This window comes from Ranitomeya imitator, chromosome 10 (genome assembly GCF_032444005.1).
Source record: "Ranitomeya imitator isolate aRanImi1 chromosome 10, aRanImi1.pri, whole genome shotgun sequence".
NCBI classification, from domain to species: domain Eukaryota; kingdom Metazoa; phylum Chordata; class Amphibia; order Anura; family Dendrobatidae; genus Ranitomeya; species Ranitomeya imitator.
In genome coordinates this window covers 117170248-117196700 of record NC_091291.1, presented here as the reverse complement: position 1 = coordinate 117196700, position 26453 = coordinate 117170248, and the positions used below count along the sequence as shown (strand labels likewise).

The window sequence follows — 26453 nt, the reverse complement described above, 5'->3', positions numbered from 1 at the left end:
AGTGTCGCATTCCTTGTGTCATCCACTCATGACCAATAGACAATCCCAGAAGCGTCTTACCTGGGCCAAGGAGAAAATGAACTGGACTGTTGCTCAGTGGTCCAAGATGTTGGGTTTTTTTTAGATGAAAATAAATTTTGCATTTCATTTGGAAATCCAGGTCCCAGAGTCTGGAGGAAGAGTGGAGGCCACAATCCGAGCTGCTTGAGGTCTAGTGTGAAGTTTCCACAATCAGTGATGGTTTGGGGAGCCATGTCATCTGCTGGTGTAGGTCCACTGTGTTTTATCAAGGCCAAAGTAAGGACAGCCGTCTACCAGGAAATGTTAGAGCACTTCATGCTTCCCTCTGCCGACAAGCTTTTACGAGATGGAAATTTCCTTCTCCATCAGGACTTGGCCCCTGTCCACACTGCCAAAAGTACCAATACCTGGTGTAAAAACAACAGTATCACTGTGCTTGATTGGCAGCAAACTCGCCTGACCTTAACCCAATAGAGAATCTATGGGATATTGTCAAGAGGAAGATGAGAGACACCAGACCCAACAATGCAGACGAGCTGAAGGCTGCTGTCAAAGAAACCTGGGCTTCCATAACCCCTCAGCAGCGCCACAGGCTGATCGCCTCCATGCCACAACGCATTGATGCAGTAATTGATGCAAAAAGGAGCCCCAACCAAGTATTGAGTGCATTTACTGAACATACATGTCAGTAGGCCAACATTTCGGATTTTAAAATCATTTTAAATGTGTTATAAAGTATTCTAATTTACGGAGATAATGACTTTTGGGTTCTCATTGGCTGTAAGCCATAATCATCAACATTAACAGAAATAAACACATGAAATAGATCACTCTGTAATGACTCTATATGATATATGAGTTTCACTTTTTGTATTGAAGAACTGGAATAAATGAACGTTTTGATGATATTCTCATTTTGTGAGAAGCACCTGTACTTTCTTGCGAGTAGACACATAGTCATATGAAGCGCTGAGCACAAGGGACGGGAAGCAGTAGATGTGAAGAAGCATGGGTCTCTTCATGCTGGATGAGACCTATAAGGGCCGTTTTCATTTTTACCATGTGTGTCAGTATTAGTAGCCCCTGTTCAGTCCTAGGGGTCTTTCATCTACACGTGCAGCACAAATTCCCAACATTACTACATTTCCACGTTACGGTGCCACACATCATAAACGTTTTCCAATAATCCCTCTGCACAAGGTAATGAGTACACCCTTACAACTCCTGTGCCAGTCTATTACTTTTCCATCCTATCTCCCTTGCACACAGCTACACTCTACCTTCAGCCATGGCATTAAATAGCGAAGATATGTTTAAAGGCATCATTATCTGCGACTAATGCATTCGAAGGTGAGGGAGTCAACGCTCACTATAAAGGGATAGATAAAGCCTTAACACGGTGTCAAAGAAGGCTCATGGCTGCCAGCCTGTGTGATACCGACCGGCACTGAGAAAGGGACAGCTCTGCCTGTAAACGAGGTGTTATACCAATGATAAATCCCTGGAACAAGCCAGAGATATCACATTATGCCAGGGGTGTCAAACTGCATTCCTGGAGGGCTGCAAACAGGTCATGTTTTCAGGATTTCCTTGTACTGCACAGGTGATAATTTAATCACCAACTCATTATTTGTGTAGGTGATTAAATTATCACCTGTGCAGTACAAGGAAATCCTGAAAACATGACCTGTTTGCAGCCCTCCAGGAATGCAGTTTGACACCTCTGCATTATGCCGTCCTGCGGGTGTGTTATTAGTCTGGAAGAGGCTAGTGCCATGTTAACACTTTAAGTGCTACATTTGGATAAAGCGGGGGAAAAAAGGAGGGTTTTTAAATAAACACAGGTTTCTGTGGCTTTATTTTTATTTCATTTTTTTTTAAACACTGCATACACAGGTGAGCTAAACATCCATAGCAAAGTATAACATTCCCTAGGAAAAATATTTCTTTTGCCTTTTTCTATGGCTATTTTTTAGTTTTTTGGGTCCTTACCTAAGAAGCTGCAGAGGAAACCTGGATTGCCCCCAATAATCAGCTGTTCGGCGCCTCAGCTGCATGTGTCGCGGCTGTGTGACAATCCCAGGACATGCATGCAGAACCCAACACAGCCGCGACACATGCAGCTGCAGCGCCGGACACCTGATTATCGGGGGCGCTCCATGTATCCGGGTTCCCTCTGCAGCTTCTTCGGTAAGCGCTATAGCATGCCGAGTAAGGAGTTAGCCGAACATATTCGCTCACGTCTATCAGTGACCTCTCAGCAGGCTGCATTATGAATACCTAATAAGAACACCACATGAAGACCCCCACACAGGCCGCCTCGGAGCACGAGGAGACCATTAACTCAAAACTGAAAATAAAGACTAAACAACAACAACCACAAGACGGATTTCATCACCAGGTATCATTGTTATCGGCAAAATGGCACCAACCTGACACTGTCTGTAGGTTACTGAGCACAATCCTGCTGACAGGTTCTCCCTACGGATTCATAAATTTAGATGAGAACAGTTAAATAACCAATTAGGAAAAAGAAAGAAGGAAGGAAGGAAAAAACGAAGGAAGGAAGGAAGGAAGGCTCAATCTGATTCAGCTCTGACCACAGAGGACGGGAATGAAGGAAGCCCTGCATGCTGTGTGCGATATGTGAGTGGCTACTAACAGAAAACGGCCCTGTTTCATTTTTGCTATAGGGTCTTTCTACTCTATGTACATCTCTGTCAGTAGCCCCTGCTAAATGCTAGATGTATTTCATCTACACAGGTAAATAGATAGATATTATATAGATAGATAAATAGATGATAGATAATAGACAGATAATACATAGATAATAGACAGATAATAGACAGATAATAGATAGATAATAGACAGATAGTAGATAGACAAATAGATAATAGATGATAGATTATAAATAGATTATAGATAGATAATATATAGATTAGAGATAGATTATAGATAGATTATAGATAGATTATAGCTAGATAATAGATAGACAGACAGATAATAGATAGATGATAGATTATAGATAGATAATATATAGATTATAGATAGATTATAGCTAGATGATAGACAGACAGATAGATAATAGATAGATGATAGATTATAAATAGATTATAGATAGATAATATATAGATTATAGATAGATTATATATAGATTATAGATAGATAATAGATAGATAATTAAGTCATAACTTGTCATTCCTGGATCCTAATGTAAGATTTGCTGTACGGCTCCTAATCTATACATGACCGTTTATAGTACTGGTGACAGAAAATAATTTCCAAAGCTGTAACCAGCACAATCCATTTCTTGTTTTGCCCTCATCATCGTCATCGTCATCGTTCAAGTTTAGTGTCTGGGCCGCTCTTTAGTCGCACTGACAGCTGAATGCTCAATGTTTTATTTTCACAAGTAATTACCAGAGATTTTGCTGTCAAATATATCAAAGCCAACACCTCAGAATTCAGCAGCCGCCTCACCTCCGACCAGGCGACGCCGATCTGTTGCCACCCGGGCCTGTCATGTGCTTAACCTGCATGTGATTCACTGTGACCTGTTATGACATTAAGAAAATACACATATTTTAGATCTTGTCCAAACAGGTGAAGGCATGGCGGAGATCTACTAAACCTACTAAACATGTCATCGTAGCCACAGCATCCATAAATCGCAAGAAAACATTCTGTGTATAGAACATTGTATATGAAGAGAAAAGAATGTTAATAATATTATAGGAGCCCGTCGGGGAGAACCGGCCCATCCATTTCCCTTTGTTGGAAGGTGCTGATTACCTTTTACTATTAGGGGAAAAAAAAATCAGGAGCACTGGGGGTAAAGACAGGACCTGAGGGCACAATGAAGTATTTATTTAAGGTCAACCCTAAATTTGATGTTCCCCAGGTATCTCGCCTTCTTAGCACCCACCGGATTACTGCGGATTCCGAAATCCTCCATTGGAATCAGCTGCAGCCAGTATTCCGCATTGCAGATAAGCAGCGATACAGCGATGTATAAAAAGATGGGAATGGTCGCCGTGGATTTCACCATTTTCAATACGAATGATAAAATCCATGAGCACTGAAATCCGCGCAAAACGCACCTTGATTCTCATGCAGATTTGCAGCAAAATTATTTGTCACGTCTTGACGTGGGCTCAGCGCTTGAGGCCGAAAATTGTCTTGGACGTCTTGTTTCACATACACATTTTTTTGCGGCGTTTTTTGCATGCTACATTTGTCTCTTGTACATGCTGATAATGTTTAGTGCAAAAAAAAAAAATCTCATTCTATTTAATCAGGTTTTGGCACAAAAACTGCAAAACCTGATACCTGCGCTGTTTGGTGCGTATTTTCAGCATTTTTTCACCACCCATTATTTTCAAGGGGTAAAAAAAATGTAGGAAAAACGCTGAAACGACTTACATGCTCTATTCTGCAAAAAAAAACAAACAATGCAAAGCACAAAATACTGATGACAAAAAAAAAACCAAGGTGTGTGCATGAGATTTCTGAAATGTCAGACTTTGCTGTTACTGTAAAACGCAGCTGAAAATTTGCATAAAAAAAGCTGAAAAAACGCTTAATATGAACATAGCCTAAGACTCCTGAAAGTTGTCAGGTCCCTGACATTAGAAAGCTTTACCCATTTATCACCTTCTAAGGCAACGAGTGCGACTCATTAATCACCTTCAGAACGTGTGATGTCTCACATAATAGAGAATTAATGTGAAGTTTTTCAGGATTTGTCGTAATTTGTTGATGGGTTGAGCAGCAGCTTACTTCTTGCCATAAGGGGTTCAGTGATTGCATGCTTTTCATACCCTCATAGCTACATCATTCCGCTTTGTCCCTGCAAGTAAAGGAGGGTGGGAAATGTGTTATATAACGTGTGTAACCAAACGTCACGTCCTACATGCCCCTGACCCATAATACATCCATGTTCACTAGGTAGGTTTGGATCTTGGCTTCAAGGAGAACATTGCATCATAAAGTCGTCCTACGGTTCGTGAGACTTTGCACGCGAACAGCACATGTATGTGAACATAGTTCTTCTGAATATGCTGTAAGTGAGGTTGAATGTTGGTGTTGACCTGACATATTGATTTATGGGCCTTGTCTAAGGGTGTACAATACATACCTTAGATGCAGGCCATGAACGTGCTAAGGGGTCCAATGGAAAAAGTGAAGATCTTCAAAGATGAAGGGAGAAACGATTGAGGCCTTCTTTTAAAAGTAAAACTTAGCATTTATCCAAGTATTAAAAATTCCAAAAATAAAGGTAATGCAGTATAAAATACTGTTAACAGGACCTACTAGTTTCGACAATCTGTCAGACCATGAGGAAGACAGATAGGACCTACTAGTTTTGACAGTCTATCAGACCTTGAGGAAGACAGATAGGACCTACTAGTTTCGACAGTCTATTAGACCATGAGGAAGACAGATAGACTGTCGAAACTAGTAGGTCCTATCTGTCTTCCTCATGGTCTAATAGACTGTCGAAACTAGTAGGTCCTATCTGTCTTCCTCAAGGTCTGATAGACTGTCGAAACTAGTAGGTCCTATCAGACCATGAGGAAGACAGATAGGACCTACTAGTTTCGACAGTCTATCAGACCATGAGGAAGACAGATTGGACCTACGAGTTTCGACAATCTCTAATTCTGCGCTGCCGGAATGGAAGAACAGAAGAGAACGATATCCAGGAATTCGGTTTAATATTCAACGCGTTTCGAAGTTCTAGACTTCTTCATCAGCGGAAACCACAGGACATTCTTGTGGTTTGTGGACACTCGTTTGTCCTAACGAAGAAGTCTGGAAGTTCGAAATGCGTTGAACATTAAACCGCATTCCTGGATATCGTTCTCTTCTGTTCTTCCATTCTGGCAGCGCAGAATTAACCCTTATATTCCAAGTACTTTCTTTCCAAGCTGTGGTTCTGCAGCAGCCTTGAGCCTTTTAGTGGTTGTGGATATAGGACCACAGTAGGTGAGTACCATTGCCTTTGGTCGCCACATTGCAATGCCGATTAAACCCTTTTTGCGCTTTAGTTTTTCCTTGTATTTAAAGCATGATACGTCAAACAGAAACAAAAAAATGATAAAAACTCTTGGTAAAAAAAGCACACAAATACGCAATGAAAAAAGGCAAGTGACCTAACAAATAAAAGGGGCAGAAATTTTTGCAACATCAAAAACGCACCAAAAGCTCATCGTGAACGAAGGCGATGCCATGCAGAATAATGATTCTCTTTTGACATATGCAAAAAAATAAAAGGTTACCAGCTCCATTACTTGTATAACAGAGAAGTCAATCCACCATGATGAGCCGTCTCATTACAGCCAGAAGCATAACTGCAGGCAATGGCAGGCCAAACCTCTGATGTGTAACCACTTGTTTGCATGAGGTATGGGAACCAGCTCCTGGAATCTGGGAAGAGAAGGTACAATATCAGTGAGGGCAGCAGATTACACGTGCCGGGACGTTTCTAAACAGGGGAGAGATACTCACAGAACATGGGATCGGAGGGTGCCATAAGAATTTTTGGATGAATAGTCTCCAGCCCGCACCCCTCCAGCTGTTAGGGCATGTTACAAAGATGCTCGAAAGCTTACATGAACAGCAAGTTGTTTTTACATAGAACATACCATGGGAAAAATCACTGGAAAGAGCTGCAGCATGTTATACCTTTTGAAGAGTATTTTTTCCTTGAAGTGTGTTCGCAAACTTTTGACTAGACCGTTCCTAATTTGCAGCAGACTGTATCCACTTTAAAGGTATGTGCATATGTATTCTTGAGGTCTGCGGATTTTTCCACAGCGGCTTTGTGAAAACCGCAGGTAAAAGGCACTGCATTTTACCTGCGGATTTACCGCGGTTTTTGTACGGATTCCACTGCGGTTTTACACCTGCTGTTTTCTATTATGGAGCAGGTGTAAAACCGCTGCGGATTCCGCACAAAGAATTGACATGCTGCGGAATGTAAACCGTTGCGTTTCCGCGTGTTTTTTTTCCGCAGCATGTGCACTGCGGATTGCGTTTCCCATAGGTTTACATTGTACTGTAAACGCATGGGAAACTGCTGCAGAAACGCTGCGGATCTGCAGCAAAATCCGCAGCGTGTGAGCATAGCCTAAAGAAGTGATATGGACTTTTTTTTTAGGTGTTTTTCAGCTAAAAAATACTCAAACCTCTTCACATGGGCCACAAAATGGATTTCCCATGTAAACGAACAGGACGAATTTTCCAAGCGTTTTTGAAGAGAAGTTTGGATCAGAGTTGCTCCAAAATAAAAATTCGGAAAAAAAAACCCTCTGTGTGAACAAGTAGTTTCCATCCTATGCCTCTAGCCTTCATGAAAGTAGCTTTGGTTTTCTAATAGCCAAACAAAGAGCCACAGGTTGAAGACATACAAGACACAGACTGCTCTTCTTAGGGTAAGTTCACACAGGGCGTTTTTGCTGCGTTTTTTATGCTAATTTTCAGCTGCTTTTTATAGTACCAGCAAAGCCTATGAGATTTCAGAAATCTCATGCACACACATTGGGTTTTTGTGAGGTCCGTATTTTGTGCTTTGCAGCGTTTTTTTGACATAGGACATGTCATTTCTTTCAGCGTTTTTTCAGCGTTTTTCACCCATTGACTTGATTGGATGGTGAAAAAACGCTGCAAATACGCTAGGTTGACTTTTCTTGCAGCATATTTGCTGCAGAAAAGTCAAGGAGAGCCGGATGTGACGTCACATTCAGCTCTGCTACATCTAGATGGCAGGTTGCATGATGCGTACATGCAGCCTGTCATCCAGCAGCGGACCCCCCATTCACTTGAATGGGGGAGTCCGACATTAGTGTTTGACACGCTGTCAAATGCATGACAGCGCGGCAAACACTGCTTTTGATCAGCGGGGAAATCATCCCTGCCGGTCAGAGAGCCGCGGCTCCCACGCTGTCAGAAGACAGCGGGAGCAATCAGCTGTGATCGGAGGTGTAAACCTCACCTCCGATATCTGGTGTCAGCTGATGGGACTACTGCTCCCATCATCTGACACCTACAGTCGCTAATTACTGTACAGTGAGAGCAGGAGCGGCGGATGGGAGTTTTCATCTGCTGCTCCCGTGCTATAAATAAATTTGAAAAAAAAAACGGCGTGGGTTCCCCCTAATTTTGATAACCAGCCAGAAAAAAAATCACAGCTGTGGGCTGCAACTCCCAGCTGTCAGCTTGAGCAAGGCCTAAAAATAGCAGCCCGCAGCTGCCCAGAAAAGGTGCATCTATTAGATGTGCCAATTCTGGTACTTTGCCAGGCTCTTCCCACTTGCCCTGTAGCGGTGGCAAGCGGGGTAATGAGGGGTTAATGTCACCTTCCTATTGAAAGGTGACATTAAGCCGGCTTAGTAATGGAGAGGCGTCAATAAGACACCCATCCATTACTAATCCTATATTAATTAAAGGGTTAAATAAACACACACACATGCAGAAAAAAGTATTTTAATGAAAGAAAACAACACACAGTTTTGACCATCTTTTTTTTGTTCTGCCATTCCAAGCGAAGCCCTCGATCTTCTGTAATAAAAATAAAATAAAAAAGCAAAAGTATACTCGCTGATCCGTCATAGTCCAATATAATGAGTGTCCCAACGCAGTGTCTGGGGGAGATAAATCTTACAGCCGGGAGCGCTGCTAATGCGACCGCTGCTAATGCGACCGCTCCCGGCTGTAAGCAACTGGGGAATGAAGGAGACGGAGCGGGCGCAGGCTCAGTAACTAGCGGTGATGTCACCGAGCCTGCGCCCGCTGACGGCCTGACCTGAGGTAACCTGGACTGTGGGAAAATGCCGGGGAAGAGGATCCCGCAGGTAAATTATCAATCTATCTATTCATTCTATCTACAGGAAGTTGTTTTTTTTTCTGTGTGCACTCAACTTTATTGGCATGCACAAAGAGAAAAAAAACACATGGAAAAAAAACGCTCCAAAAACACGGCAAAAACATAGCAAAAAACGCACCAAAAACGCACCTAAACTTGCGTTTTTGGCGCAGCTTCTTTCCTGCCAAGATGATCAGGTTTTGCTGCAGAAAAAAAGCCGCAGCAAAAACGCCCTGTGTGAACTTACCCTTGGATGGTCAGCTTACATAGTTTCTGGTAGGGCTGTGAAGTCGGGAAGCCAAACCTCCATCTCTGACTCCTCAATTTCCATGACACTGACTCCATCAAAATGGGCTCCGACTTCACAGCCCTGCACTTTCTGTGACAACTCTAATCTTGCTTTTTGCATTATCCTTCTCGCTGTGAATCTAGTAGTACGGTTTGCTTAATTAGCATAATCATATACCAGGTATTTGCGTCACACGGCCTCCGCTTCCTTCTTATCATTGCATTATAATCTCGTTCCTAGAAAAATCCCATCCGACGCTGTAATGTAGTTAGAAAAGTCGCAACCAACGTAGTTACTATAATAAATGCTCGCTAGCTGCGTGCCTTGGCTGCTAGAAGATGATATGCTGTATTAAAGTGGTATTCCCATCTCCAAGATCCTATCCCAATATGTAGTAGTTGTATTAATAATAATAATAATAATAATATTAGCAAATAACCTCCAAGTAGAAATGTAGTATAGTTCTTCTGATTAGCTATGTCGTGTACCCCGTGTGCAGGGCATTGCAGTAGCTTAGGTAATCATGGTTACGACCACTCATATAGTGATAGTTAATTAGTTGATAATGGGCGTAACTTCAATATGAAGTACTAGAGGCCTCATTAATCAAAACTGTCTTCGTTGCCCATAGCAACCAATCACAGCACAGCTTTCATTTTACCACAGCAGGTTAAATAATGAAAGCTGAGCTCTGATTGGTTGCTCTATGCAACATACACCGTTTTACTATTAGAAAGTTTTGTTAAATGAAGTCCTGATTTATAAGTAAATCTATCCTTGGTGTCTGGGGGTTGTCAAGCAGACTAGCCATCTTTTTGTTCTTTTTTTTTTTTCTCCATTTTTCTCATTTTTTTTATTTATGTATACAAATAAATGACTAAAATCTAAGGGTGAAATGTGTTGCTCTTGGTTATCAGACAAGCTGCCCCTGAGGCACCATTATAATAAGGGCATCGGCCTCGGGCCTAGCAGTACACAGACACAATGAGCTCTAAAAAGTGCCAGCCACCTGGTATATGACAAAGACAAGAGACCTCTTGTTTTAATAAAGGGCTCTGTAGTTACTTTTTTCCTCAGTTTAGAACTGTAAGACATTTTGGTTAAACTGATTTTTGCTAATGTCTCATCTCTACAACACAGCCAAACATTATCATCGAGGCCACCGTAACTATTATTTGGGCCCCACAAGTGAGCTCCTTTCTCACAGAGGCGTAACTTGTAGCTGAAGGGCCCATACAAAATCTCAAACGATCCCGGGTCTTTAATAATATTGGTCTCCTCATATGGGTGAAAGGAACCTTTTGGGCCCCCTTAGGCTTCAGTGCACGGGTGAGATTGCCCCTCCTGCACCCACTATAGTATGCCTCTACTTTCTCTTGTACCCCATTGTTTGCACATAGTCACGAAGGGCGTCCCACACAACAGTGACCCATGGATCTGTGGTATTCATGCCATATATTTTGTGTTTCTTGTGGTGATAGGAAATATGCAACTAACATAGCAAGTGGTTTCTCAAAATTCATCACAAAATGGCACATTTACTGACTACAGTCATCCCAGAATTATTTGTGAACAGCCCCTCTTTACTACTTAGAGCCTTTCTGGCTGTTATGACCTGATGGAAAAGTGATGCACAGCCAGACACTGGCTTCTGGCAATGTTTTTGAGGAATCTTAGTCCATTCCTCATAGGCAATGGCATCCAGATCACTAAGGTTCTTTGGTTTCCTTTCTGTAAATGCCTCAGTCAAATCCCACTAAAGATTTTCTGTGGGGTTCAAGTCAGAAGACTGTGATGGCCACTCCAGAATCTTCAACGACTTTTTCTGAAACCATGCCTTGGTACACTGTAAGGTATGCTTGTGATCGCTGTCCTGTTGGAAAGTCCAATGATACCCAAGCTTTGTGTTCCTCACATAAGCCATGACATTTTCTCCTAGGATTTCCTGATGCTTGATTGCATCCATCTTGCTCTCCACATGCTGTAGGTTTCCAGTACCAGAAGAAGCAAAGCACCCCTAGAGCATCACTGCGCCACCACGATGCTTCACTGTGGGCATCACTGAACTGCTGCCATGCTTCACTGTATTAATTACCGGGCCACCGCCATCCTTCACTGTAGGCAACACTGAACCACTGCCAGCCTATACTTTAGGCATCACCAAGCTACCGCCTTGCATCACCAGACCACCACTATTCTTCACTGTAGGCATCACCAATTCGACACCATGTTTCCCTGTATTCATCACTGTGCCACTGCCATGCTTCTATTTAGACATCACAGATCCACAGCCATTCTTCATTTTAAATATCACCAAGCCACCACCATGCTTAAAGCACCACCCCAGCATTTCTTTTTATATTGCAGCACTGGAGTAGTGCTACTAAACTAACTTCACTGCCCCGTCTTCATCCGCTCCTGGCGCTGTTCCTGTTAGTCTCCAGCTGATTATTACCTGTCAGATCACTTCAGTGTTTGCTGAACCAATGCGAAAGTCACAACTTGATGTAAGTCTCTGAGAGCCAGAACAAAGCCCTGATAGACTAGCATCGAGAGCTTGTGAACGGTCACTCAGAAAATGCAGTCACAAGATGACGTTGTGTAACCAGAGCAGCGCCGGGAAGAGCTGAAGACCGCAGATGGTAAATATAAAACAAGGGTCGGGAAGCTTAGTTTAGTAGCAACACCCAGGCGCTGAAATGAAATAAAATACTGGAGTGGTGCTTTGACTGTAGGCAACACAAGCCACCTCCATGCTTCACTGTAGGCATCAACAAGCTACCGCCATGCTTTACTGTAGGCAACACCGAGCCACTTGCTGCTGAGAGATGTCCCAACCATTTGTAGTACTGCAGTGTCGACAACTTCCCTACATCATTGTGACCATAAATTGTCTTATGGACTCATGGTTATGTTGTACAGCAGATCTGTGATATGTCACCCATAAGTCTTTTGTCCATACTGTTCAAAAGGTTTAAATACAGGCATGGAACGTTTCTCACAGATTTTTTTTTCTGGATTTGTGAAAAGATAAAAATAAAAATTGAGGCTTGTCCCATTGTTTTTTTTAATTTTACAGCACCTTTTGAACTCTGTATACCTGCTATACATGTATGCATGGAAATGACTGTGTGTATAAGGCCTTAATTCATACAAAATTATAATAAAATTCTCATTATCTCACAATATTATCCCAGTAGACTGGCATTAAAAAAATACTGGTGACACCCAAGTTTATGTCTGGAATTATAGCCATATTTCATTTTTTAATATAATTATGCTAAGAGATCTGGACTCTGATAATTGATCATGTGTCTGACCTTGGTTAACCCATAAAAATTAATTTACAATTAAAAAAAAAACAGCAACAAACTAAAACATGAGAGAGTAGTGGGCTGACAGACTGTCATGATTAATGATCACTGTGACAGTTTCATTTTGTGGGTCTGAGATGAACGTGCTACAGGCAAAACTGATATAAATGAGCCGTGAGGAGTGAAAATAAACACATATATACCGTACACTGCGTGGGTACAAAAAAGGCTCTTAGACACTTTTCGGAGGAATGCACTTATAAAGCAGTTTTCTGTACATTTTTTTGCCTCATCCACTTGCTGGTATTCTATAACAATGTGTTATAGAGTCCATACTGTGCCTCCCAATTTTTTAGGCTAGGGTCACATTGCTTTATGTGACCGCGTTTAACGGACTACGTTATAACGCGGTATAACGTAGTCCGTTAACGCCGCCATTGCCTGTAATTGCGAACGCATCGCTAGCGCACGCCCACATCGGGCGTGCGCTAGCGATGTGCCGTCATTTGAGTGACGGACCGTGAACGCTGCTTGCTTGCTGCTTGCAGTGTTCGCGGTCCTTTCCTCGCTAGCGCAGATCGGGGATTTGCGCTAGCGGGATCGGCTAACGCGATCCCTTTTGTGACATTGCGTTAGCGCAGTCCGCAGCGCTATGGGCTAGACGGACTGCCCTAACGCAATGTGACCCTAGCCTTACGGATCCACATTCAATCTGTGATGGAAAAAATAGTGTTACTAAAGGGAAAATACTCATAGCGCTCAAAGAGCATCTTTGGTGGTGCGAAGAGTCCTAATATGGAACCATATGGACTAGTGATGAGCGAGCGTGCTTGAATAAGGTGTTATCTGAGCATGCTCGGGTGCCAACTGAGTGACTTGCTCCAATACTATGTTCTAGTCCTCGCGGCTGCATACCTCGTGGCTGTTAGACAATCCCTGCATTTGTTGCGGCTGTCGAACCGCCACGAGACATGCAGCAGCGGGGACTCGACCTTAGTATTCGAGCACGCCGAAGACACTCGGTTAGCACGCGAGCATGCTCAGATAACACCTTATTCCAGCATGTTCACTAATCACTAATAGGGACCTCATGTGGCCAAGGCCCTGTTCATGTCAACACCATGGACAGCTTTATTGGAGCCACAAGTGGTTACGCAGCCCTGCCTAAGGCCTGTTTCACACGTCAGTGTCTCCGGCACATAGATCTTTATTTTAAATACTATTATTCATATCTTCTCTGCAGCAAACGCTGCTGCAGGGAAGATATGAATCGCGGCTTCAGCACCTGATGCTGGTACGTTTGGTACCCAGCACGGTGCGTGTGGTACCCAGTGGGCACACGGGCGGCACACGTGTGCCGCACGTGTGTCACACTGATGTGCCCCAGAAACGTAGGGGCACACGGACACGGATAATTCCGGTACCGATTTTTTTCCGGTACTGGAATTATCTGGACGTGTGAAACTGGCCTAAGTATGATATATTTGTTCCAAAATGTCATTGCACACACAAACTTTACGGCGGATTTGCCGTGAATTCTTCTCTTTTCAAAATATGGAGTTTCAAAAATTGCCCTGTGTCCCCTAACATATGGCCGTTAGGCTGTGTTCACACATTGCACGTGTGGTGCCGATGTTTCCACACTTACAATCCTCAGCATTTTACAGCACCAGCAAAGTGTATGAGTTTCCATTTAAATCTTATTCACACACTACGTATAGTTTTTTTTCCAAAATTTTCTTGTTGATTTTTATTTTTATTTTGCCGGGTCTCATTTTATGGTGCAGAAACGCATTTTTTTGGTGCCGATTTCACCCATTCCTTTTAATGGGGATTCTTAAAAATCCATAGGTTAAACTGCTGGCCTGGCGTTTCTTTGTTTCACTTACTCAATAAAAATCGCACATAAAAACTGTGCAAAGAAGAGTTTCTTGAAGCGGTTTCCACTAGAAAATTTGCCATTTTTTTTTAACTCCATGTCCCCGATTTAAAGCTTTTACTCGAGAATTCTGGCATAAAAAAAACGTTGAAATGCAGCAATATTTTTGCGCAAAAATGTTCCGATTTTTGGGATGTTCACGATATTTTCTCCCAGCTCCGTCACAGTCAGCGTAGCTGGGGTGGAACAGGGACAAGATGGGTTTTCTGGTGGTCCCCATTCGCCAAATTCACGACCAGCAAAGGCGTACCTTACGCCACAAGGACTGGAATAAGATTTGTGGCGAATGGACGTGTCACCCACATTTCTTACAAATTAAAAAAACAAAAAAAACTTTCAGAACATCTTAGAAACAAAACTAAAATTTGATGATTTTAAAACCAAAATTTACAGCTGTTTAAAAATTGTCCTACAATTGTTAAAAAAAAAAAGACTAAAGAATTTATAAAAAAAAAAAAAAATTGTCCTACAGGGGGGGAAAACGTAAAGTTATTTTCAGTATTCAGCTAGGGAGGGGTGCACATGGGCTTATATGTGTTAGTAAAATATCAGGATAGATCGATGTCTTGTGGGGTCCCGATTCGTGTTGTAAAAGCATCAAAGGGAATGGTAAATCACTTTCTTAAAAAAAAAAAAAAAAAAAAGAGAGAGAAAAAATAAAGGGCAAAGCCTCTACTAGGGAAACAGAGTTTTTTTTCTTTCTCTCTTCCCACATTCACCCCCTTAGGGCAGTCACTTCTGATGTGGCCGTTTATCAATCTCAGGAAGCCCACCGCCTGGGGCTGCCCCTATATACAGTTCCATAATACATTTGCATGCTAGGATCTCATTGGCTTCAAGGGCAGTGACCTCAGCGGCTGTGAGAATGGAGTCGTCGGCTCCGGTGGTGGTAGTAGTACTTCTCAGGTAGCTTTTGTTGGGGGCACTGGAATTGCGGAGAATGAAATGTGCAATGATCACGAGCATAACCTGAGCTCCGTGCAACTATACTATGTAAGTAAACGACCCTTATGTATTGCCTGCATCATTTTGGGGGTGTTTTTACCTTAATATGAGAGCGGGATGATCTGTCCCTTTAAATATAGAATTAACACCAAAAACAATTATTTTTTTTTGAGTAAACCTCTTTACATAGAATGTATAGACTTATACATAGGAGAGCAAACTGTGTCAGATGTAGGCGATTTTACTATGGGTCATGTAAGGTTTTACATAGGACTTCTTCACTATAGATTCAGTTCTGCACAATCTCTGCTTATCTTGCTATGAGATCTTGCAGCCGGGAGCAAACGAGCTCAAATTTAATTGCGTCTTTTAGAACTTAAGAGCCGTCGGCAGCATGATCAGCAGATACGGTCGTGTACGTATCTGTTATAACGATGTTCTTTTTTTTAATGTGTTTCTTAATAAATCTTCAGGTCGTTACACAGTGAGGTTAGTTTGGGAATTTTTTTTTTTTAATGGTAAAATAATGGTAGAATGTATAAAAACAAAATAAATAATAATAGGATTTTTTTCATCATTTCACTTAGAAACAGATGCGAGATAGTTATTAAGACATAACCCAATAATACAGATGGAACATATTAGATGCACGGCGGATGAGTTTGTTATTTCATACAGTTGATCAGGTTTAGGGCTTTACATTGCCCTCCTGGTAAATGTACCCGTATTGGTGCACACTGGGTGCAGTCCTATGTAAGGGATGATACATGACTGCAGAAAAGTGATCGAATTAGTATTGTTTAGTCTCCAGTACGTGGAGCAGATGGCCATACGATTGAGCTCACAGCCGTACATTACTTTGATTGGCAGATACTGTTATTTTTCACGGCAGCGGCCTGCAATCTATTGTATATGGTTTCCAAAAATCTCCCCACTGCTGTGATTACTGCTGGCCATATACCATTTAGTTTTTAGGCAGCTTTACATCAATGAAAGAAGAGGGAAGGTATGACTGGTGAGTGACATCATTAGCATCAGGGCTCGTGCGACCACCGTACAAATCGGACAAGTGCTCTCCGTTGTTTTGACAGATAATATTTGTCCACATTGTTCAATGAGGCCACGCTCATGTCTGAATTTTTCCTTGTTCCATGTGGCCCGGGGGAAAAAAAATCGCAGCATGCACAATTTGCCTCCTTTAATTGGATCGCACTGGGCTATTAAAAGTCTATGGGTCTGTAAGAAAAATCGGACAGCACTTAATTGAGCAGATGGAGAAACATTTTTTTTTTTGCTCTCCATATCCAAGAAAATTGGACCACACTCTGAACACACTCCTATTCACCAGAGCCGTGGAGTCGGTAAGCCAAACCTCTGACTCAGATTCCTCAATTTCCGTGACTCCAGACTCCAACTCCACAGCACTGGTCAGTACTGAGCATGTACGTAAAGTGCAGCACAGATTAATTTCAACTCTGACTCCACAGCGCTGGTCACTACTGATCATGTACATAAAGTGCAGTACAGGTTCATCTCAACTCCGACTCCACAGCACTGGTCACTACTGAGCATGTACATAAAGTGCAGTACAGGTTCATCTCAACTCCGACTCCACAGCACTGGTCACTACTGAGCATGTACATAAAGTGCAGTACAGGTTCATCTCAACTCTGACTCCACAGCACTGGTCACTACTGAGCATGTACATAAAGTGCAGCACAGATTCATCTCAACTCTGACTCCACAGCACTGGTCACTACTGAGCATGTACATAAAGTGCAGTACAGGTTCATCTCAACTCCGACTCCACAGCACTGGTCACTACTGAGCATGTACATAAAGTGCAGCACAGATTCATCTCAACTCCGACTCCACAGCACTGGTCACGACTAAGCATGTACATAAAGTGCAGCACAGATTCATCTCAACTCCGACTCCTTAGCACTGGTCACTACTGAGCATGTGCATAAAGTGCAGCACAGATTCATCTCATATACGACTCCACAGCACTGGTCACTACTGAGCATGTACATAAAGTGCCGCACAGATTCATCTCAACTCCGACTCCACAGCACTGGTCACTACTGAGCATGTACATAAAGTGCAGCACAGGTTCATCTCAACTCCGACTCCACAGCACTGGTCATTACTGAGCATGTACATAAAGTGCAGCACAGATTCATCTCAACTCCGACTCCACAGCACTGGTCACTACTGAGCATGTACATAAAGTGCAGCACAGATTCATCTCAACTCCGACTCCACAGCTCTGGTCACTGCTGAGCATGTACATAAAGTGCAGCACAGATTCATCTCAACTCCAACTCCACAGCACTGGTCACTGCTGAGCATGTACATAAAGTGCAGCACAGGTTCATCTCAACTCCAACTCCACAGCACTGGTCATTACTGAGCATGTACATAGAGTGCAGCACAGATTCATCTCAACTCCGACTCCACAGCACTGGTCACTGATGAGCATGTACATAAAGTGCAGCACAGATTCATCTCCACTACGACTCCACAGCACTGGTCATGGTCACTACTGAGCATGTACATAAAGTGCAGTACAGGTTCATCTCAACTCCAACTCCACAGCATCGGTCATTACTGAGCATGTACATAAAGTGCAGCACAGATTCATCTCAACTAAAAGCTGAGATCCTTAGATCAGGAACAGAGCAGACATTGATAAGACATTTCATAACTTTCCCAAATTTTTATAAATGCATTTACAGCACATCCTGCACTGAACTACTGAACCCAATGTATTAAATATTTTAGGAGTCTGAGTCAGTCCATTTTATTCAGACACCGACTCCGACTCCGACTCCACAGCCCTGCTGATCAAACTCTGATCATAGTCTGAACACACTCTGATCAGAGTCCGATCATAGTCCGATCAAAGTGTGATTGGTGTAATCGGACCGATTTCCTCGCAGGAGATATAAACGGTCATGTGACTCTAACTTTAGAGTGCTGTATATAATTTCAGAATCCACTATCTCTTAGGGTATGTGCACACAGAGTCTTTTTTATATAGTTTTTTGGAACAGGTCCGCTCAAAACAACGCTTGGAAAATTGGTAAAAAAAAAGAAAAAAAAAAAAGCTTCAAAGACTCATCATTTTTATTTGCTCCTCTTATATTCAACCTCCTGAACGTTTTTGGGGTTTTTTTCGCTTCAGGTTTTCGAAAATGACTCATGAGGGGGAAAAAAGTGCATGTCACTTCTATGAAGCAGCTCCTGATGGAATTAGACACTATGAAAAAAAAATGCTGCCAAAAAAGGCTTCAAGGAAACAAAAAAATCTTCCAAAACTTTTCAAAACAGCTTCATGAAATGAAAAACTACGTCAATAACTCCTTGAAGGAGTGTTTCCTCTACAAAATTTGTTTTTGACCGCCTTGAAAAAAAAAACCCCAAACCTCCGTGTGCACATAACCAATAGTTCACTAGGGTTTCGGCAATGTTCTTGACGTGGTAGGGACACTTGAATAGAGCGATCACTAGTTATGTAAATGTAGAATGCTCTGAGCTGATTAGAATGCTCTACAACTACTTATTTCTTGCCAATTTCCTGTTTCACCATCATTACAGATCATCAATCATCTGATGGAAGGGAAGCTACCGGAAAAGGAACATTTCTAAAATATTATCTAATATATGACATTCTCCATGCACCTCTCATTATACCTGATGCCTGGTAATACGTTCGTCTTCATAACTGTATCATAGGATCTTCTGGATTTATGCTCCATCTCGAGGTCCATCATGGTTACCTCTTCATTCATTGAATGTTTTGGAAGGAACCCACCACAACGCCATCGATCAAACTTTTCCTTTCAATCGCGCCCACATGCAATGAGATCTACGCATAGAGGTCATTTTTGTCTGCCTTGGCCCCTGGAACCTGTTCGTTGTTACCCAGAAGCTCAACCACGAGTGTGTCATTGTAGGTATCAACCTGGACCTTTGGTGACCTGTAGTATGTGACGTAAGAATCCTTTGCTGACCTGATCTTCATCAATTACTCAGAGTAAGACCTAAATCATAAGGCATTAACATTTCTCACCTTTTTCCAGACGTCCAAAAACCTATGAGGACAGACTTCATTTTACAATATTAGGCAGATATGTAAAAAAAATGTTTTGGTCACTGCTGTTCCATCATATTTATAGATTTAGACGGGCTCTTTGCTTTGGGGAAGTCTCCTAAACAATGCTGATCTGGCTGTCTTACTAATAAGTCTCAAAGAGAGCATTTGTGTGACCTGCTTGAGAATCTTGCAGCCCTGGTTCAATTACCCTGCAGCACCTCCAGAGGAGATATTAGGTATTACATGATGTTTATTGAAATAATAGATAATCCTACCGATTCCTGGCAAGCAAGAGACGCTCTTTGTGGCTACTATGTACTTTGGTTAGTAGACGCTTGTCCCAAATAGGGAAACATCCTTCTATTAAAGACCCTTTTATACAGTATATTCAGCCATCGATGGGTTCCAAATCATTGATTCATGAGAACATGGCGGCGATCAGTCTGAGGATCTCATTTGTTTTATGGCCCAAAAATTAATGTTGTTTTGCAGCATATCTTCTCATCTAAACAGGATAATTCCAGCAATATGCAAATTGTATGGGGCTGAATGATTGTAGTCTTGATCATGTGTCACAATGCAGTTTGCGTCATTTCATATAAATATGAGCTTAAAACGAGAACCAAACAATTTTTAATTATGGGCAGAAATGCCTGTGGGCTAGTTATGGACAGAAATGCCTGTGGGCTAGTTATGGACAGAAATGCCTGTGGGCTAGTTATGGACAGAAATGCCCATGGCCTAGTTATGGACAGAAATGCCCATGGCCTAGTTATGGACAGAAATGCCTGTGGGCTAGTTATGGACAGAAATGCCTGTGGGCTAGTTATGGACAGAAATGCCTATGTGCTAGTTATGGACAGAAATGCCTATGTGCTAGTTATGGACAGAAGTGCCTGTGGGCTAGTTATGGACAGAAATGCCCATGGCCTAGTTATGGACAGAAATGCCTGTGGGCTAGTTATGGACAGAAATGCCTATGTGCTAGTTATGGACAGAAATGCCTATGGCCTAGTTATGGACAGAAATGCCTATGGCCTAGTTATGGATATAAATGCCTGTGGGCTAGTTATGGACAGAAATGCCTGTGGGCAGGGCCGGCTCCAGGTTTTTGAGGGCCCCGGGCGAAAGAGTCTCAGTGGGCCCCCCCTCCCTTTAACACATACCACGATTCATGATGCCCAGATACAGCAGAGAAATATAGGTATAGTCCAATGCCATAATTCACTTCTTACATGAGTGATAGCTATTGTAAATTCTGCAGTGTATATATACAGGACAGGAGGAGTGGTACTGTGCGGTGTATATATACAGGGGAGAGGTACTGTGCAGTGTATATATACAGGGGAGAGGTACTGTGTGGTGTATATATACAGGACAGGAGGAGTGGTACTGTGCGGAGTATATATAGAGGGGAGTGTTACTGTGCAGTGTATATATACAGGGGAGAGGTACTGTGCGGTGTATATATACAGGACAGGAGGAGTGATACTGTGCGGAGTATATATACAGGGGAGAGGTACTGTGCAATGTATATATACAGGGGAGAGGTACTGTGCAGTGTATATATACAGGGGAGAGGTACTGTGCAGTATATATATACAGGGGAGAGGTACTGTGCAGTGTATATATACAGGGGAGAGGTACTGTGCGGTGTGTATATATACAGGGGAGAGGTACTGTGCAGTGTATATATACAGGGGAGAGGTACTGTGCAGTGTATATATACAGGGGAGAGGTACTGTGCGGTGTGTATATATACAGGGGAGAGGTACTGTGCAGTGTATATATACAGGGGAGAGGTACTGTGCGGTGTATATATACAGGGGAGAGGTACTGTGCAGTGTATATATACAGGGGAGAGGTACTGTGCAGTGTATATATACAGGGGAGAGGTACTGTGCGGTGTATATATACAGGGGAGAGGTACTGTGCGGTGTATATATACAGGGGAGAGGTACTGTGCGGTGTATATATACAGGCGAGAGGTACTGTGCGGTGTATATATACAGGGGAGAGGTACTGTGCGGTGTATATATACAGGGGAGAGGTACTGTGCGGTGTATATATACAGGGGAGAGGTACTGTGCGGTGTATATATACAGGGGAGAGGTACTGTGCGGTGTATATATACAGGGGAGAGGTACTGTGCGGTGTATATATACAGGGGAGAGGTACTGTGCGGTGTATATATACAGGGGAGAGGTACTGTGCAGTATATATATACAGGGGAGAGGTACTGTGCGGTGTATATGCTTCAACAGCCGCCCAGCCCATGCCCCCAGCACCTGTCCTGTATATATACTATATACAGTGTATCTATACAGGCTGTGCTGGGGGCCTGGGCTGGGCGGGTGCTGTAGTATATATATATATATATATATATATATATATATGTCAGCTGCTGCCGCCCAGCCCATGGCCGCCCCCCCAGGTCACCCAGACTGTCAGAATATACAGCGATATAGCATGGCGCACACTCAGGTGACGGTAGCAGCTCCTCCAGTCCGGAATCTGCCTGTGCCTGATTAGTTCAGCACTGCACACAGCCAGGAGAGCAGAGCAGGAGAACTCTCCGCCCACAATGTCATGCTGGCTGTGTCCTTAACCCCTATGTGCCTGGCCCTGCACTGACTGAGAAGATGCTTGTGCCAGGCAGGGCAAATTGAAAGGGTAGAAAGGGTTAAAGCGGCCAGATGGATGTATGACTGCGTGAGTGGGCCCCCCTGTCTTGTCACGGGCCCCGGCACTTGCCCGGGTGCGCCGGGTGCTGACGCCGGCCCTGCCTGTGGGCTAGTTATGGATAGAAATGCCTATGGCCTAGTTATGGACAGAAATGCCTGTGCGCTAGTTATGGACAGAAATGCCTGTGGGCTAGTTATGGACAGAAATGCCTGTCAGATAGTTATGGACAGAAATGCCTATGGCCTAGTTATGGCCAGAAATGCATATGGCCTAGTTATGGCCAGAAATGCCTATGGCCTAGTTATGGACAGAAATGCCTGTGGGATAGTTATGGACAGAAATGCCTGTGGGCTAGTTATGGCCAGAAATGCCTATGGTCTAGTTATGGACAGAAATGCCTGTGGGATAGTTATGGACAGAAATGCCTGTGGGATAGTTATGGATAGAAATGCCTATGGCCTAGTTATGGACAGAAATGCCTATGGTCTAGTTATGGACAGAAATGCCTATGGCCTAGTTATGGACAGAAATGCCTATGGTCTAGTTATGGAAAGAAATGCCTGTGGGCTAGTTATGGCCAGAAATGCCTATGGTCTAGTTATGGACAGAAATGCCTGTGGGCTAGTTATGGCCAGAAATGCCTATGGTCTAGTTATGGACAGAAATGCCTGTGGGCTAGTTATGGACAGAAATGCCTGTGGCCTAGTTATGGATATAAATGCATATGGGATAGTTATGGATATAAATGCCTGTGGGCTAGTTATGGATATAAATGCATATGGGATAGTTATGGATATAAATGCCTGTGGGCTAGTTATGGATATAAATGCATATGGGATAGTTATGGATATAAATGCATATGGGCTAGTTATGGATATAAATGCATATGGGATAGTTATGGATATAAATGCATATGGGATAGTTATGGATATAAATGCCTGTGGGCTAGTTATGGATAGAAATGCCTGTGGCCTAGTTATGGATAGAAATGCCTATGTAAATGTATGTTAACTCAGAATATTTTTTTTTAAGCAAACCATCCCTATCCATAGGAAAACGACTTTATGTTCGCAGTGAAATAGATCGCAGCGATGGGGGTCACCAGATGACCTCTGAAAGTTTTTCATTACTGGAGACTGACCGTGATCTTTTATTGTGGGAATTTCACGCTAATGTATTATGATGTTTCCTCTTAGGTACAGTGCTCTATACAACATATAGGCGATATCTGCTAATGCTGGAGACGTAAAGGCATTATGTTTCTCAGTGTTTTTTTCCGTGAGAACCATTGATTGCGGCAGAATGCGTGGTTGATTGATTGTGACCATACCCTTGTTTCCGAATCAAGAAACTGTTGCAGTTTAGGGATGAGTTGTGTTAAAATTTTACTTTTCATAAACTCGTCCTTAGCTAATACTTGTTACTGTTAGACGTTTGCCTTTGTCTGTACATAGTGATTCAAGTATATTGTGCCAAGTACTGCTCATATAAGAGGGGGGTGGCCCACCGGAGGATTCTCCTGTTCTCCAGTCGGCCAGTCCACGCCTGAGAATAGGTAATATTCTGTTCACATCTGATGCCCTCCCGATACATGTACCAAATGTAGACACAGGCTGTATTTCAAAGGGCTTGTTCCTGCATCGGGGAATGCTCCTAAGGTGTACTACCTCTGATGTAAACGCTTTGATGAGATGTGACGAAGATCGATCTCTCCTGATCCCTCGTACACATGTCCGCTCGTAATGACAGAGCATGCATGTGTTAGGGGAGTCATCGGCTGTAAGACTCCTCTAGCCTATCTTCTCGAGAGCAGAAGGATCAGGCAGTTGAAATCCATCTGTTTGATCCTAATCGCCCCTGACCTTTTACATAAGGAGACAGTCGTGTGGTCCCAAAAGACAAATAATTAGTCATCCAGTCCTTTCGAAATCAGTGGGATGGACCCATATTCATCTAATGTGTCCGTCATGCATTCTCAGATACGGAGGAGTTTTGCCGAGGTAAAGAAATAGAATCCGGGAGTGAAGATGAGAAGCGTAGAGGGCCGATCATATTTAGTTTTAGAGCAGTTTTCCATCTAGGATTGAAAGTAATTTTGGAGTTCTGCGTCCAAACAAGGATCTGAAGATAAAGCCTCCTCCTAAGCCTGTTACATGCTGGGCCTGGTACACGGTGTAAGGTGTCTCCTGTAAGGAATGGATGTGTTTACCTTCCAGTATACGCCCTGTCAAGGGATAGGACTGAAAGGCGAGAAATGATGATGTTATGTATTATATATAGAAAACTCTTCCACGCCGCATTCTTTGGAACGTTGCCCCAGGCTGTGATCGGCTATAATTAGGGATTAGCGGCATCATTATATCACAATTCAAATGGAACACCTAGACGATAAAATATTTGTATGCAGAGGTGTAACCTGAAGCGCATGGGCCCCATTGCAAAATTTCCAATTGGGCCCTCCACTGTTACAGGTCATTCATAGTATTGTTTTTCTCATTTGTGTCAAAGGGACCTTTTGAGCTCCTTAAGTCTGCCATCAGTCAGCTGTAATCTGTGGGGAAACCTAGAAGGAAGTGCACATTTTCGCTGCAGCGCCTCCACAGGGGATAATAAGCATTACACTGACTTATTAAAAACAGTAGGCGCTGTGTATTATAGGACAGAACAGCTCCTCCAGAGAGAGAAACTCTATATAACTGCTCTCCTCTCTGCCCCAGGCATGAGAATGATATAAAGAAGACCCCCTATATTAAAGGGGTATTCCAACTGGGAGATGTTGTCACCAATCCATCAATTTAAGATTGGTGTGGGTCTGAACGCTGCGACACTCAGCAAAACAGGCATTTTTATTCACTTTAGAATGGATCGGTTGGGCGCATGATTGACCCACCCGCTCTACTCATTCTGTACGGGGCTGCCCGAGAAAGCCGTATACAGCAACCCTGCAGTCTTATAGGGAATGAATGAAGCAGAATTGGGCTTTCAAACTACTCAGTCTATGACTTCGATCCTGGGGACCAGATTCGCCTACCGGATGACTATATACCAATTTAGGGATGCGTCACGATGCGTCAGACAATGCAAGTCTATGGGCGCGTTAGTATGTGCGTTACATTGCGTTTTTACTACTTAAAAACGAGTCCGTTAGACGGACACACCTAGCGCAATGTGAACCCAGCCTAAGCCACCCAACATACACCCCGAAACTTCCGACCAGTGTGCTTTTTATCATTTTACTCAGGCAGCCCAGTCAATAGCTGACTTTTCTAACTATATTACACTTCATCTTATCCAAAAGGCCGGGAAGAGATAAAAGTTCCCCATTTTGGTGATCAGTTGTCAAACCCACACTGACCTAAAAGTTATGGATAGGAGATAACTTGTTTCATTCAAAACTCTCCTTCAATGTTTTTTTACAAGTAGACAACCCCTTTAAAGTGCATTTTCTGCTTCAAAATATATGTAATTTTTCAACTGCTCCGACTTTGAACAATTCTATAGATGGGGAAATAAAAAATGGTGACTGCAAGGTCTCTTTCAGAAGACTATATTGTAATACTGTGTTACGGTATTCTAGATGTACATCCAGAACCTACATAATACTGAACATACAGCACATTAGCCATGGAGGGATAAGAATGATGAACTGGGCAATTGTCCAGGGCCCCGTTTCATAGGGGCTCCAAGAGAGTGAGAAAGTCATGATCAAACTGCAACCATCCAGTATATATATATATATATATATATCTATATATATATATATATATATATATATATATCTATATATATATATATATCTATATATATATATATAGATATATATATATATATAGATATATATATATATATATATACCCCGTATATACTCGAGTATAAGCCGACCCCCCTAATTTTGCCACAAAAAAATGGGAAAACTTAATGACTCGAGTATAAGCCTAGGGTGGAAAATGCAGCAGCTACCGGTAAATTTCAAAAGTAAAAATAGATACCAATAAAAGTAAAGTTAATTGAGACATCAGTAGGTTAAGTGTTTTTGAATATCCATATTGAATCAGGAGCCCCATATAATGCTCCATACAGTTTGATGGGCCCCATTAGATGCTCCATATTAAAATATGCCCCATATAATGCTGCATAAAGGGTTATAAGGGCCTCATAAGATGCTCCATAGAGATATTTGCCTATATAGTGCTGCACAAGTGTTATGGCCCCATAAGATGCTCCGCACAGTCACTTGCCCCATATAGTGCTGCACAAGTGTTATGGCCCCATAAGATGCTCCGCACAGTCACTTG

General features: G+C 42.6%; 1 protein-coding gene across 3 annotated transcripts in view; it reads left to right on the top strand.

Annotated features, from left to right (window-relative positions):
* Positions 1-26453, top strand: part of DVL1 (dishevelled segment polarity protein 1) — a 174624-nt gene that overhangs the window by 93773 nt on the left and 54398 nt on the right. Inside the window, exon 1 of one of the 3 annotated variants that reach the window (XM_069741113.1) lies at positions 18975-19329. The exons of the other annotated variants lie outside the window; for them this stretch is intronic. Coding sequence (XP_069597214.1) covers positions 19149-19329 — 181 coding nt within the window. The 5' untranslated portion in view covers positions 18975-19148. Of the gene's footprint in view, positions 1-18974; positions 19330-26453 lie in introns of those variants that run through there. 3 annotated transcript variants of the gene reach the window in all.